At 45.1% G+C, this 13,866-nt stretch overlaps 1 protein-coding gene across 3 annotated transcripts in view; it reads left to right on the top strand.

Moving 5' to 3' along the window:
- FZD3 (frizzled class receptor 3) overlaps positions 1 to 13,866 on the top strand; it is a 49,352-nt gene that overhangs the window by 15,796 nt on the left and 19,690 nt on the right. For all 3 annotated transcript variants that reach the window (XM_052692126.1, XM_052692117.1, XM_052692132.1), the window contains exon 3: positions 12,833 to 13,029. In XM_052692126.1, coding sequence (XP_052548086.1) covers positions 12,833 to 13,029 — 197 coding nt within the window. The remainder of the gene's footprint in view (positions 1 to 12,832; positions 13,030 to 13,866) is intronic.

Here is a 13,866-nt window from a genome sequence, read left to right as displayed (position 1 = left end):
GGCTTGGCTCATTTGAATCTGAACGAGGGAGGAAGGCTCCTTCCAGTCCATCTTTGTGAGCTGGAGAAGCCTGAAATTTAGTTTTTAGAAGTTGCTTTCAATTTGTAAACTTGTTTACATTCCCTGTTTCTTGATTTTATAGAACAAAAGTTGTCGTGTTTACGGCACTGAGCAACGAGAAGCATCTTTTTTGTTGTTGTTTTTTTTTTTTTTTTTAAATTTGGTGAGAGAATGTGGATCAACCATCCATTCATTTCACTTCATTTTGCTTCGTTCCCCCCTGCTGGCCCAAAACCATCTTTCATGTTTTAATGTTTTTTTTTTTTTTTTTTTTTTTTCCTGAAGACTTAAGTGTATCACATTTTCTTAACACCTAAAGAATTGACAGTATTGTCAGTTATCTGACCTCATTGACCTGCCAGTACTTGAAGGGAGTGTAGAAACAGGAGGGGGAACGGCTGTTTGCAAGGGTGGATGGTGATAGGACAAGGGGGAATGGTTTTAAACTGAGACAGGGGAGGGTTAGGTTGGATATGAGGAGGAAGTTTTTCCCCCAGAGGGTGGTGAGGCACTGGCACAGGTTGCCCAAGGAGGCTGTGGATGCCCCATCCCTGCAGGCATTCAAGGCCAGGCTGGATGTGGCTCTGGGCAGCCTGGGCTGCTGGTTGGTGACCTGCACACAGCAGGGGGTTGGAACTGGATGAGCACTGTGGGCCTTTGCAACCCAGGCCATTCTGTGATTCTATGATCTGGTGTTTAGGAGTAGCTGCTGCTTTTGTTGAAGGATTGCCAGAACATTTGTGGCTCCGAATCAGACCCATTCATCACTTCCATGCTGATGAACATTTCTTGTGCCTTCTTCCTGTGCTGCTTTAATCCTGTCCTCCAATCTGTACAGGTGCATCATGGAGATAGGAATGCGGAGAACAATGTGGTTCAGACTTGAGCCTTTGATTTGAGTTTTAGTGCTTGCTGTTAATTAACGATGAAGATATTCCAAAAAACAAACACGTATCACGTGACAGTTAAATGCCTTTATGACACTTTAGCTGCATACTTAACAACTGTATTATGTATATAAATTTGTTAAACTACAGTTCCTTTCTCTTCAGACCTTCACTCTGGCTTTTCACATGACAAAGTCTGCCTGCTTCTTACAGAAGAATAGTTTCTAACCTCTTGTAGGGAATGCATTGCTAAAGTGGTCGGAATTGATGTTTTTCCTCCAACTGCACTTCTACAGAATCCAACAGCTAAAATGCTGAAACGCCTTCAGACTTGTAAGAATGCACAGATGTTTTCCTTATCCTTCCTTTTGAAATCCCAGGCAAATTACTCTTGTTGCTTTGATTTACCTTAATTAAGTGGCATCACAGAAAGGCAACTTAATTCTTTAGATCCATCCGTTACTTTCTCTGACACAATGGGAGGCTGTTGCTTTTGTCTGAGAGAGGAAGCTTCCAGGCTTTTAAAACTTGGGCTTCTGTTCCCCTCCCTCTTGGGACTGGTTGCTGTTAGTAGCCAGGGTCACAGAGGGGACTTGGGAAAGGGGAACTGAATGGAAGCAGGGCTAGAAGAGATGCACAGCTGGCTGTTCTCCTGCAGGGACGGCTGATTGCTCTGCTGTAACCTGTTGTGCCCATCAAAGAGGAGTCAGTTTTGATCCGCATGGTGCCAGGCCTCGTCCTGCAGTGGGAGGCAGCAGGGGCCAAGTAAGAGTGAGACCAGCACGGAGCTACTGGGCAGAACTCATCATAGAGCACTAACAGATGCACGTACATATGCTGCTCTCTGCTCTCCCGTCCCTATGCTGCTTCTTTTGAGGTTGAAGGGACAAAAGGATCTGTGAAGCCTGCTCTGCCCTATGAACTCCCCATGGCTCCGTGGGCAGAAACACCTTCTGACAGCTCTGAGTGCTGCCAGGTGAGCCCTGCTGTGTCTAACTGAATGGGGCTTCCCTGCCTCATAACCCCACACCTGGCCTTCACTCGAGTGATTTTTTTCCATCCTTTTGCATACGTTTATTTATAAAAGGGATTTTTGTAGTGTTAAGCAATGATTCAAGCAAGCAATCAGTGGGAAAACACGCACCTTCTTGTCTCATGCATCAGCCTCAATTGCTCACATCTCTAAGCAATTTAATGCAGTCTTTCCTATTCATCTGACCTCTTTTATGGTTTGATCCTACTTACTCCATCCTGCACGTTCCTTAGTTGCAAACATCCCTGCAGTGTGTTCCATGCAGAACCTGACACATGGAATACAATCCCAGCGTGTGTGTGTGTAATTTACTGTTGGAGAGACACCTTTTGAAGGTGCACTACTCCAGCAGCACTGACAGACACTTGCTGATATTTGCCTTTCTTCATTCTATTTCTGTAGCTGACAAAGAGCTGGGGTCTCACCCCCTGTGTCAGGGCTCATGTCGCCACAGAATCTTTTTCTCTTCCCTTGTTTCCTTCCAGTTGTGTCCCTTCTCTCCTCCCACTGTCTCTTATTAATCCAGTTACTGTGCTGTGACTTGCCTGTAGTGTTTCAAAGGCATGCAGCACAGGAGCAATGTATCCTAGAAGTACGTTAGTGGTACAGAGGACTGGGCACAAACTTCTGTCCTTGGTGTGAAGCAACATCGGAGCCTTTGAGGGCAAAATATTGTTTAATCTATTTAGAAAAAAGCAAGCATGCTTTTAGGATGCCGACGAAACAAATAAGCGGAGGCACTGTGGGAATTCCTGTCAAATATTTATCTTGTGAATTATTAACTGCAGGGAAGAAAAATCAACTTCAGGAGCTTGGTTGGATTCTTAATTTGAGAGTTTTGTTGAATCTTTCAGAATTGGTCGTTGGGATGCTTTTTGTAACAGCTCTTTGTCCAGTGGAAGATTGTGTCAGTGCAATTAGTGCTTTTAATTCTCCTTCCCTGTCCTCCCCCGTGGAGTTCATTTGTGACCTCATTAACACAGTGCTGAATAGAAGGGACTGTATCCCCTAAAGAATCTTAAATTTTAATTTGCAGCTGCTGTGCTTTGCCATGTTTTTTTAAAAAGCAGTTAATTATTAAAATTAAATTCAGCAACTAATTATCTTAAAGCTTCTGTTTTGATCAGAAATCAGTTTTAATTTAATATATTGGAGTAAATTGTGAGTTCCTCAGTCTTTCTCTTCCATTTTACAGCCTGCTGAAGCAAAGGGTCCGTTTGGGGCCCTCTTGCTGTTGTGTAGTTATGTAAAAGGTACATATTGAGCTGCTGGGTTGGCTTTTCTTTCTGTTTTTTTCTTTCTTTCTGTTGGCAGTGTATTTTTAATCACATATCCAGGTAAATATATCAGGTTTCCTCAATAAAGCCTAGATGATATCATCTGCCAATGTCTCCTCAGTTGAATGCGTGTCAATGCTACCAAGTACTACAGCTTTGTGTTTCTTTTGTTAAAAGATGGCTGAAATAATCACCAGATGGAATCCCCTATGAATCCTTTCAGTCAAAATAGTCAGGAAGTGTAGTTGGTGTATGAGGGAGAGGGTAACCCAGCAGTTCTGCTGGTGGAGCAGAAGCTGCTGCTCCCCTGGCACTGGGATGCTGCAGCCTCAGCTGAGTGGGATCCTATGCTAATAAATGCATGCAGGGGACAGCAGGGCTGTGGAGTTGGTCCATAAAATCAATCCTGCATTATTCATGCATGTGAAACAACCTGCTGAGTTTGACAATTATCTGCACCAAAACCAAGCTTAGTGTACTAGATTAATAGCAGAACCTTTCTGGAAATTAATCATGAAGGAAAGAAATAATTGACGAGTTGTAGACAGTGGGTTTTAAATAATGCTCTGTGAATACTCTAATTTTGAGGCCTGAAGATGCAAATCTCCCCTCCTGTTGAACTGTGCTGGTGTCTGAGTACTTTTGTTGGTGTATAGAAAAAACAGAGAACTTCTACTGAGATAACTGTTAAAATAAGAGTGTGCATTCTATAGGTAGATTCTGTTTGCCACTCAGAGTAGTTCTCATAGTACTGATCATAGAATGGCTGGGGATGAAAAGGAAAATGCTCATCCAGTTCCAACCCCTGCTGTGTGCAGGTCACCAACCAGCAGCCCAGGCTGCCCAGAGCCACATCCAGCCTGGCCTTGAATGCCTGCAGGGATGGGGCATCCACAGCCTCCTTGGGCAACCTGTGCCAGTGCCTCACCACCCTCTGGGGGAAAAACTTCCTCCTCATATCCAACCTAAACCTTCCCTGTCTCAGTTTAAAACCATTCCCCCTTGTCCTGTCACCATCCACCCTCACAAACAGCCGTTCCCCCTCCTGTTTCTACGCTCCCTTCAAGTACTGGAAGGCTGCAATGAGGTCTCCCTGGAGCCTTCTCTTCTCCAAGCTAAACGAGCCCAGTTCCCTCAATGTTTCCTCATAGGAGAGGTGCCCAGCAGAGTCTCTTCTTACTCTGTTGTGGACCTTCATAGGAGCAAAATGTGGTCATGTAACCTATCCCCAAGGAGATGCTGATGGTAATGTCACTATTTGAGGCATGAGGGATTTTGATGGCTGTTCCTGCTTTTGCAGAACTCTGTGAAATACAGCTCAAACCTTAAAATTATTCAAGATGAATCCGCTACTACATTCTTATCTATGAAACCAGGTTTTTGGCTTGTGAGAGTTTTCACAGCAGCCTGGCTACCAGGGAAGCAGCAAATGGCTTCCTGAATTCATTTGTTTGTTTCCTCTGTGGTCTTCTGCCTGCAGAAGGTTGTGCTCCTGGCCTTTAACAGTGCCACTGTGCATTCTCTGCCATAGCAAGAAGTCTTTGTCTTCAGTCTCTTGGAGCTAATGCTGTAAAGCTCAAGAGTTTGACTTCAGCATGTCCTTGTAACATATGCAGCATGTGGCTGGCTGTGGGGCAATGAACTCTGCCAGGGGTATTTGCTGAAACTCACTGGAAGCTTGCTGAGATGCTACGCCTGCAAAAAGCTCACCTTAGACAATATGAATTGATTGACCTTATAAAATTGTGTGCTGAGCCTACAGGAAGAATATTTAGATTCTGACACATAAAGGCCACGTCATTCTGGATCTTGTCCTGGCTCTTTACGCTGCTGCTGCTTCAAAGCCAGCGCACGCAGCTTTGAGGTGAGTTTTGTGGATGGTTTAAGTCAGTCTTAAGCCCAGGCTGCTGTGCAGTAGGCTAGTGGCAGGGGAAAGGGCAGGGGCCCGTGAACGTAGGCTTACTGTGAGCCTGCAGCCTGAAGTGCCTGGAATGACAACTTTAATTTGTCCTTAATTCGCAGTCGTAAAGGAGACTGACAGTGACAGCTCCGCAGTGCACATTTTAAGGGAGGTGACACACTTGTTAATCTGTCAGGATGCACTTTGGCTTGAATGAGTGAACATAAGGTTTCCTCCTTTCTCATCCCAGTGGTTTGTGCTGCCTTGTAATATTGAGCTCTTAGATATTCAGTAAGAGACGGTTGCTGTTGGACAAGGAGTAGCCATCAAGCTTTTGTGGAACTAAAGTAGAAGCGTTCAATATTCCTTACAGAATATTTTAGAAATCCAACTGGTCTGCTTTTATTCTGCAGGGTGGCATTATGTTGTTTATTATGTGGCAGACAATGTCATTCTGGCTGATGGAAGGGAAATCAAAAAGGCGAAGCTGCACTGCTGGGGGTTTTGAAGCTTGGCTGTGTCTTCACCGTATCTTCTCTCATGTTTCTTATTTTTAGAAATTCCCTTTTTTAAACTCTGAAGATCTTGATCTGGCTGCTGACTCCGTTATGTGCTTTCTCAAGATAGTGTCAAGTCTTCTAACAAATCTTCATACCAAATGCTTTTCCTCCTTCACTCAGCACGATGGATTTTTGAGCGCTGTGCCAGCAGTGGAACTTTATACTCTTAATTTGTGTTCTCCTCAAGGAAGACAGACCTCCCTCGAGTTGGCAGAAATGGTCCTCCAGTGCCTGACGTGCAGATCAGGCTGCGGTGGCAGAGCTGAGGGAGAGGAAAGGTCGTTATCACTAACGTTCCTCTTCTCTTAATGAGTATCTCTCTCCTTCCCACAGTGACAGCAGCACTTGGAGCGTGTTTTGGCAGTCATCAAAGCATCGATCGCGCTGAGTTCGTACTTGAAAGGTTTTCTTTTTGACCACAGGATATAGAAATGTGTTATTGAAATTAAAATTATGGCTCTGTCAAGACTCGTGGCTCCTGCTGTATAGTTTCTTGCTTGTCTGGGCAAGCGTGCTTTACGGAGTCTTAACTTAATGGTGTCTAAAATACTGGCCAAAGGGCTGTATGTTTATTTCTTTGTAATACCTTGGAATTCTCCCAAGCCCATCACAGCAGGCATATGGAGAGGAAGGAGGAAGTCCAAGCAGTCTCAGCTGTCTTATAAAAACTAACACTTCTTGCAAATGGAATTTGTTACCAGGGCCACCCATCTGCATCCGTCAGTTCTTAAAATGTAAAGATCACATTGAGGAAAAGTGCAGTTTGACAGATGGATGCCATCTTTTCAGTGTCTTCCAAAGGAACTTTGGAATTTAAAATGAAGCAGAGACCTCTTTAAAGAACAAGAACAGATGGCTTTGCCTTTTAGTCACACAGACAGAGATAGATGTCATTTTCTGTCTTTTAACTACTTTTATCTTTTATCCTGCTTTGTTCCTCCTGTACTTGAGAAATTATCCCCAGCAGTCTGTGTGCAGACCAGAAAGCTTAGGATGGGTTGCACGATTGCTGCCCTGCCATGTGGGATATTGGACTGTGTGCTTTGTAAAGGTCCACACAGAAAGTGTGGGCACATCCCTTATCCCTGCTCTGGAAGAAAACCAGAAATGTGACTCTGTTTTGCTTGTTCATGTCTGCGTCACTTTGCAAAGCTAAAAATAAAATCTCTAAGTTTCTCCAGACAGGGAAGTTAACGGTGAGGTAAGCTCTTAATGTAGGTTATGCTAAGAGTTTTGCCCAAAATTTATCTTGGCACTATGCGTTAAAAGCAGACTTTGGCAAATAAATCAGTCTGCTGCCCTCTGAAAACAACCTGCAGTACCTGTGCAGTGGAGCTGCACTTAGAATCATAGAATCATAGAATCCCCAAGGTTGGAAAAGACCTAAAAGCTCATCCAGTCCAACCGTTCACCTATTCCCAATAGCTCCCACTAAACCACGTCCCTCAACACAACATCCAGTCTTTCCTTGAACACCCCCAGGCTCGGTGACTCCACCACCTCCCTGGGCATCCATTCCAGTGCCTGACCACCCTTTCTGAACAGTAATACTTCCTCACGTCCAGCCTGAATCTCCCCTGCCGTAGCTTGAAGCCATTCCCCCTGCTCCTATCACTGATGACACGAGAGAAGAGGCCGACCCCCAGCTCACTACAGCCTCCCTTCAGGAAGTTATAGAGAGCAGTGAGGTCTCCCCTGAGCCTCCTCTTCTCCAGGCTGAACGTTCCCAGCTCCTTCAGCCTCTCCTCCTCAGCCCTGTGTTCCAGACCCCTCACCAGCTTTGTTGCCCTCCTTTGAACACGTTCCAGGGCCTCAATGTCTTTCTTGTAGTGAGGGGGCCAAAACTGGACACAGCACTCGAGGTGTGGCCTCACAAGTGCTGAATACAGGGGAACAATCACCTCTCTGCTCCTGCTTGCAACGCTGTTTCTGATGCAAGCCAGGATGCCATTGGCCTTCTTGGCCACCTTCATAACCCCTTTAAGGTGAGCAAGGGCAAATAGTTTCCAAAGGAAACGGATGTACTCTCCCATACCCAGTGTGCCTTCCTGGCCTTTCTGCACCCGTCGCTTAGATGGCAATGGGGTGCTATCCAACTCAAGGCACAACTGAAGAGCAGGAAGGAGCTTTTGTCACATCCCCTGTGCTTTTGAAGAGGCAGAAACCCTTACTCACTGCTCCTTGTATGCCACTGTCCTGTGCTGTCTGTGTGCACACCTCGTTTTTAGGAAGCACTCATTTGGTTTGGTCAGTGCTCTGAAGCTGGGCCTCAGTTGAAGCTGGCAGCAGCAGTGTAAGCACTGCAGCCGTTGTTCAGCTCGGAGCATCAACTGGGAGCAGCTCACTGCTAATGTCAGGTTACATTTGTGTATCAGCATGACTGGGGGGTAAATGCTCCAGGAAACCTAGAGAGATTCAGAGGAGCGTGCGGGTCAGAACCATCAGAGAACAAATTGCCACTGTCTCAAGAAAACCAATTCTGCCTGAAACAGTCTCAGGAGAGCATTCACAGGAGCTGCTGTGCTGTCAGAGCCGTGCCAGCCACTCAGGATGAGAAGTGTAGTTACTGAAAGCAGGAGGCAGTACCGTGTTTGCTCTCTCTAACTAACTGAAGACAGAAACTGCAGCATCTGTGATTCTCCTGGGGACGTGGCCTGGAAAGCAATGCTGCCTGGGTGCTTTGAGATACAGTTTAAGATTTTTTCCAATAAATAGCAAGCTGAATTCAGACAACGGGCAACGTGGGCCAGAAGGAACAGACTGTGTGGCTGCCCTGAGGCACTTGCTTCCACCAGAGGATTGCAGCGGTAATTGATAGTCAGAGCATCCCTCCTTTCCCGCAAGCCTGGGGGGAGAAAACTTCCCTTCTTCCTTCTGTGAGTTTATGAGAATGCTTCCTGTTTGGTTTTCATATGGAGAGAAAGGAACATCTAGCCAGAAAGAATGGTGAGAGATCGCCAATGTAATTCTGTTTCCACTTTACAATAGCTGCTTCCCAGCAAGGCAGCTCAATGGCTACTGCTGTGTAAAATGAAAGGTAGAATGGGTTATTATCTCGGTGCTGTGAGAAGCCTGAAACTGTACCACAGCTCTATGATGTAGTTATAGCTGCCATTGTTGCTCATGCTTTGTAAGCACAAGTGGGAATTTGCTAAATATATATATTTAGGAGGAAAAACTGGCGCCCATCTTTGTGGCTCTCCTTTGTCCTTCATCTCCTCCTGAAAAGCAAAAGAATAAAGGTGGGAGATGGCCATTACAGCATTGGCAGGCTCTGTCCTTTCAGCAGGTGGGAGCTGTAGGGAGGGAAGGAGCTGGGGCCACACCAAATGAGTTGGGCTATTTCTTACAGCAACTTTGCAAAGAGAATTCTGGGAAGGAGGGAAAAAAGAGAAAGATAAGGTTGTAGTGCAAGTTGGACTGCTCTGAGGAGAGCAGTGATATGTGAGTGTGGCATTTGATTTGATATACAACACCTGCATGGCATTGCACGGGAGGGATGCAAGTACTGACTCAGCCTGAAAGAAGCCAAGCTGGGATTGCAGTTGTTATCATGGGGCTAGAGGGAATTTGCATGGTTTTTCTCAGAGTTAGAAGAAACACTGAGCATGCAGCTTCAATTATACTGCTCAGTTATGTGATCTGGCATATTTTAAATGCTTAAGTGCCTTTGGGAGCAGCACAAGTGTTCATCTCATCTTAAACATTAATTTCTTCACTGTTTTGGATTTCCCTTGGCTTGGCCTGGACTACAGAAATTTGTTCGACTGTTGCATCTCCTCTTGTCCTTTTCCTTTTTGCTCTGTGTGTTGAGTTGTTCCACATGCATTCTTCAAAAGCTCAATGCATTTGAACAGAGCCTTTTGTCAGGCACCAAAGTGGGGTAGGGCTGGATGTTACAACTTGCACTGCTTCCCTGGGCAAGATCATAAAAAAGTTTCTTAATCTTCTTGGCTTTCTTTTTAACAGTGGAGTCTGGAATTGACTTTTCATCCTAGGAGCTGCTAAGGAGGAGTGAGATAATTTTAGAGTTAGGCTGCTTGCAGACCGAGCAGCCTACAGGCACAAATGCTGCTGTTGCTGATCAAAAGCAAGAAAGTTTCTCTTCCCCTGTCTTCTAGGGAATCGGAGAATCATGGAATGGCCTGGGTTGCAAAGGCCCACAGTGCTCATCCAGTTCCAACCCCTGCTGTGTGCAGGTCACCAACCAGCAGCCCAGGCTGCCCAGAGCCACATCCAGCCTGGCCTTGAATGCCTGCAGGGATGGGGCATCCACAGCCTCCTTGGGCAACCTGTGCCAGTGCCTCACCACCCTCTGGGGGAAAAACTTCCTCCTAACATCCAACCTAACCCTCCCCTGTCTCAGTTTAAACCATTCCCCTTGTCCTATCACTATCCACTCTCAAATGGTTTTCAAATTTTCTGTTATCTAGTCTTTTTATGATTGTAAAATGAATTGCTGTAATTCATAAGGGTTTTTGTCTATCTGCAGGTGCTATTTTCATAGAATCCCAGTATGATTTGTGTTGGAAGAGACCTCAAAGCCCACCAGTGCCCCCTGTGCCATGGGCAGGGACACGTCCTTGCAGCCCAGGCTGCCCAGGGCCTGACCCAGCCTGCCTTTGGGCACTGCCATGGATGGGGCACTCACAGTTTCTCTGGGCAGCGCTGTCAGGGCCACGCTGCCCTCATCTTGAAGAGTTTCTTCCCAACATCTAACCTAAATCTCCCCTCTTTTTGTTTAGAACTATTTTCCCTTGTGCTATCACCATTTGCACAAAAGGCAGGACGCTATGAGAGAGGCCTGGAGCTGCTGAGAAACAAACAGCCAGCTGTAGTAGAGCAGTCCTATTAAATTATACCTATTTAAGTAGATTTCATTCGTGTCATTTGGCCTTAGTTTGTCTGTACTGTCTTTTGAGGAGTTTGGCAAGACCATACTCAAAACCAGACTTGCTCTTTGCAGTGATAAAGAACCTTAAGCACAGCTAACATACCCTCTAGGGCACAAGGAACTTTGCCAGTAGAGATTCAATTATATCTGTGTTATTTCAGATGTTCTATGTGTCTTCTACCCAACTTCCAGCTGCCATGCCTGATGGGAGCAAGTTTGCACAGAGCCTGCATGCTGTCTGCTGTGCCCATCAGAGGATGGATCTTGTGTCAGGTTGTCCAGGTGCACATGGATGTCCCCACCTTAAGACAGTGTGACAGCGATAGGACAGGGGGGAATGGTTTTAAACTGAGACAGGGGAGGTTTAGGTTAGATATTAGGAGGAAGTTTTTCACACAGAGGGTGTTAAAAAAAAATGTTTCTAGCTCTCAAAGCAGCTTACTCTTCAGTTTTGGTTACAGTAAGATTGAGGTTTTTCTATATATAGCTATTTCATTTGTGTCCTGCCAGTGCAGCACAGAGCAAAGATTAGATGTGTTGTTAATCCTGCAAGGCTGTGCAGAGCAGGCTGGGGTGAATGGACTTGTTAGAAAAATCAGTCTAGAGTTCACGTTAGTGTACCCTCTGGTATTGCCATTGGCCAAGAACTTGGCCCCTTCAAGTTATTGTCTGAAATATAAGTTAAGGAAAAGAAGTGGCTTACTAATATGCCTCTGCTACCTCTCCAGTTTGGAGGTAGCAGAGTAATTCAATAATTCTTACACTGTTTTGTTGTATTCTAATGTGTTTTGATATTATGTAGTAGGAGGGGACCCTTAAAGGTCATTTAGCCCAGTGCCCTGCAGTGAGCAGGGACACCCACAGCTCCATCAGTGCTCGGAGCCCATCCAGCCTGACCTTGGCTGTCTGCAGGGATGGGGCACCACTGCCTCTCAGTGCCCTTACTGTAAACAACTTCTTTTATCCAATCTAAATCTTCCCTCTTTTAGTGAGAAACCATTTCCCTTGCCCTATCACAACAGATCCTGTGAAAGTGTCTGTGCCCTTTCTCACTGCCCCCTCTCCTCCAGGCTCTCAGCCTGTCCTCATAGGAGAGGTGTTCCATCCCTGGGGTCATTTTGGTTGCCCTAAAATAGGGCCACATAACAGTAAGGAGGGCCACATGACAGTAAGAAGGTAGCACAGTTCATCAACATGCACCAATTTTCACAACTCTGTAAATCCCTGCTCTATTTCTTTCCTTATATTTCACCTTTCAAAATGCTTAATTACAGCTGCATGTTGGCTAATTGTGATAGATTTTCCCTCAGTGCTTCCAAGGAGCTCTCACCATTATCACTGTTACTTGAACCTGTTATCAGACAACAAGTAGCACAAGATACCACTTATTTTTCTGATTGGTTTTGTTCAGGCTTTCATTTCCCGATGCTTTCTGGTTAGGTAAAGAGAGGCATACTTGTAGCTTCACTGTGCTTACAGCTGTGTTCTTGAAGCCTGGGAGTGTATGTGCCTGAGGTAGCACACGTGTTGGGATTGCTTTCTGCCTGCAGATACACCCTGCTGATAGAGCTGAGATTTTAACAGAAGACAAGATGATGAGGAAAGAATGTAATGGGAAATGTCCTGTGTTTGCATCTTGTAGAAGCAATCAAAATGAAGAACCCAGGCCTCCTGAAAATAATTCAAGAAATAGATGATTTTCAGATGATCTAATCAGTAAACTATCTTAAAAAAATCACAGCTTTATTTCTGTACTGTGAAGGAGTCTTGCATTATCCTCTATTACCCAGATTGTGATCTCATCAGCTGAATGCGGGTTCTTCATATTATCTACTAAATAAGCAGCTGGCAATTCACAATAAGTCTGTCTGTCCTTTAAACAAGCAGCAAAGAAGTTCATATGATGTTTATTGGAGAGTATTAGTCTAAGCTCGAATCCTCAAAGGCGTTTAGCTATCTAATTCCCATTGATTCTGATGCAGATTGCATACATAAATGTCCCTGGTGAGTCTTTGTTGTTGTCCCCAGGCTTCTCCATTGCCTGTCTTCCTGAAAACGTAAGTGCTGCATTATGATGATTCCGAGAGGCATTGTTCAGGAAAAGAAGGTTATGGTTGTGGTTGTGGAAGCCCTAACTCCTCATGCATCAAATTACAGCTTCCTGCTGATGTTCTACGAAACTGCTAGCTGAAGCTCTTGAATTCTCCCTTTTCTTTTGTAGCCATTTCATCCGATGGTGAATTTGGAATGTTCCAGAGATTTTCGACCATTTCTTTGTGCCCTCTACGCTCCCGTGTGCATGGAGTATGGCCGTGTCACGCTGCCGTGTCGCAGACTCTGCCAAAGAGCGTACAGCGAATGCTCCAAACTCATGGAGATGTTTGGAGTCTCTTGGCCTGAGGATATGGAGTGTTCCAGGTGAGCAAACCTGTTGTTTCACAATCCCGGGCTGAAATTTTAGTACCTTCTGGGATATTCTATGATTTGAAACAGATATTGTTCTTTACCAAGAGAGTGGTGAGGTGCTGGAACAGCTGCCCAGAGAGGCCGTGATGCCCCGTCCATCCCTGGAGGTGTTCAAGGCCAGGTTGGATGGGGCCCTGGGCAGCCTGGGCTGCTATGAAATGGGGAGGTTGGTGGCCCTGCATGTGGCAGGGGGTTGGAGCTTTGTGATCCTTGAGGTCCTTTCCAACCCAACCATTCTGTGATTCTGTGAGGAAACTAGATTCATATTTCTGTCATCTACCCAAGAGATTAATTGAAAATTTAAATAGGCAGTTCCTGTAAGAAGTGCATACATATTCACATTCTAATGATATACCTATTTGCCTCATCATGTATGCAGACCTGGATTTGTCTGGAATACCAAAGTAGGATACATGGTGCTAAATTCTTCTGAGAGGCATGCAAAGTTACATACACTGGAGATGAAGGGTCAGTTTTTCTGAGGGGAGCTGGCTGGGTTCAACGAGCATCTCAAATCTCAAAGCTCTGTTTTCAGAGTGTCTGCCTCATGCTGTATGGAAAGATGTTTTCAGCTTTACGTTACAGAAATAATGCTACAGCAAAGTATTCCAGGCTGTTCTAATTTATATGAAATGATGTAGCTGAAATGGAAAACAATCTCTTCATGCATTTTTTTTTTGAATACATGACTTAACAGCTAATAGCATTCAGGAGTGCAATCAGAAGAAATAGTCCCTTACAGTTGAATAGGAGAGAATAGAAAACAATGAAAAGCGTTTATTTTAGCAA

This window comes from Tympanuchus pallidicinctus, unplaced genomic scaffold (assembly GCF_026119805.1).
Source record: "Tympanuchus pallidicinctus isolate F22 unplaced genomic scaffold, pur_lepc_1.0 scaffold1, whole genome shotgun sequence".
NCBI classification, from domain to species: domain Eukaryota; kingdom Metazoa; phylum Chordata; class Aves; order Galliformes; family Phasianidae; genus Tympanuchus; species Tympanuchus pallidicinctus.
This window is presented reverse-complemented; position numbering and strand designations above follow the sequence as displayed.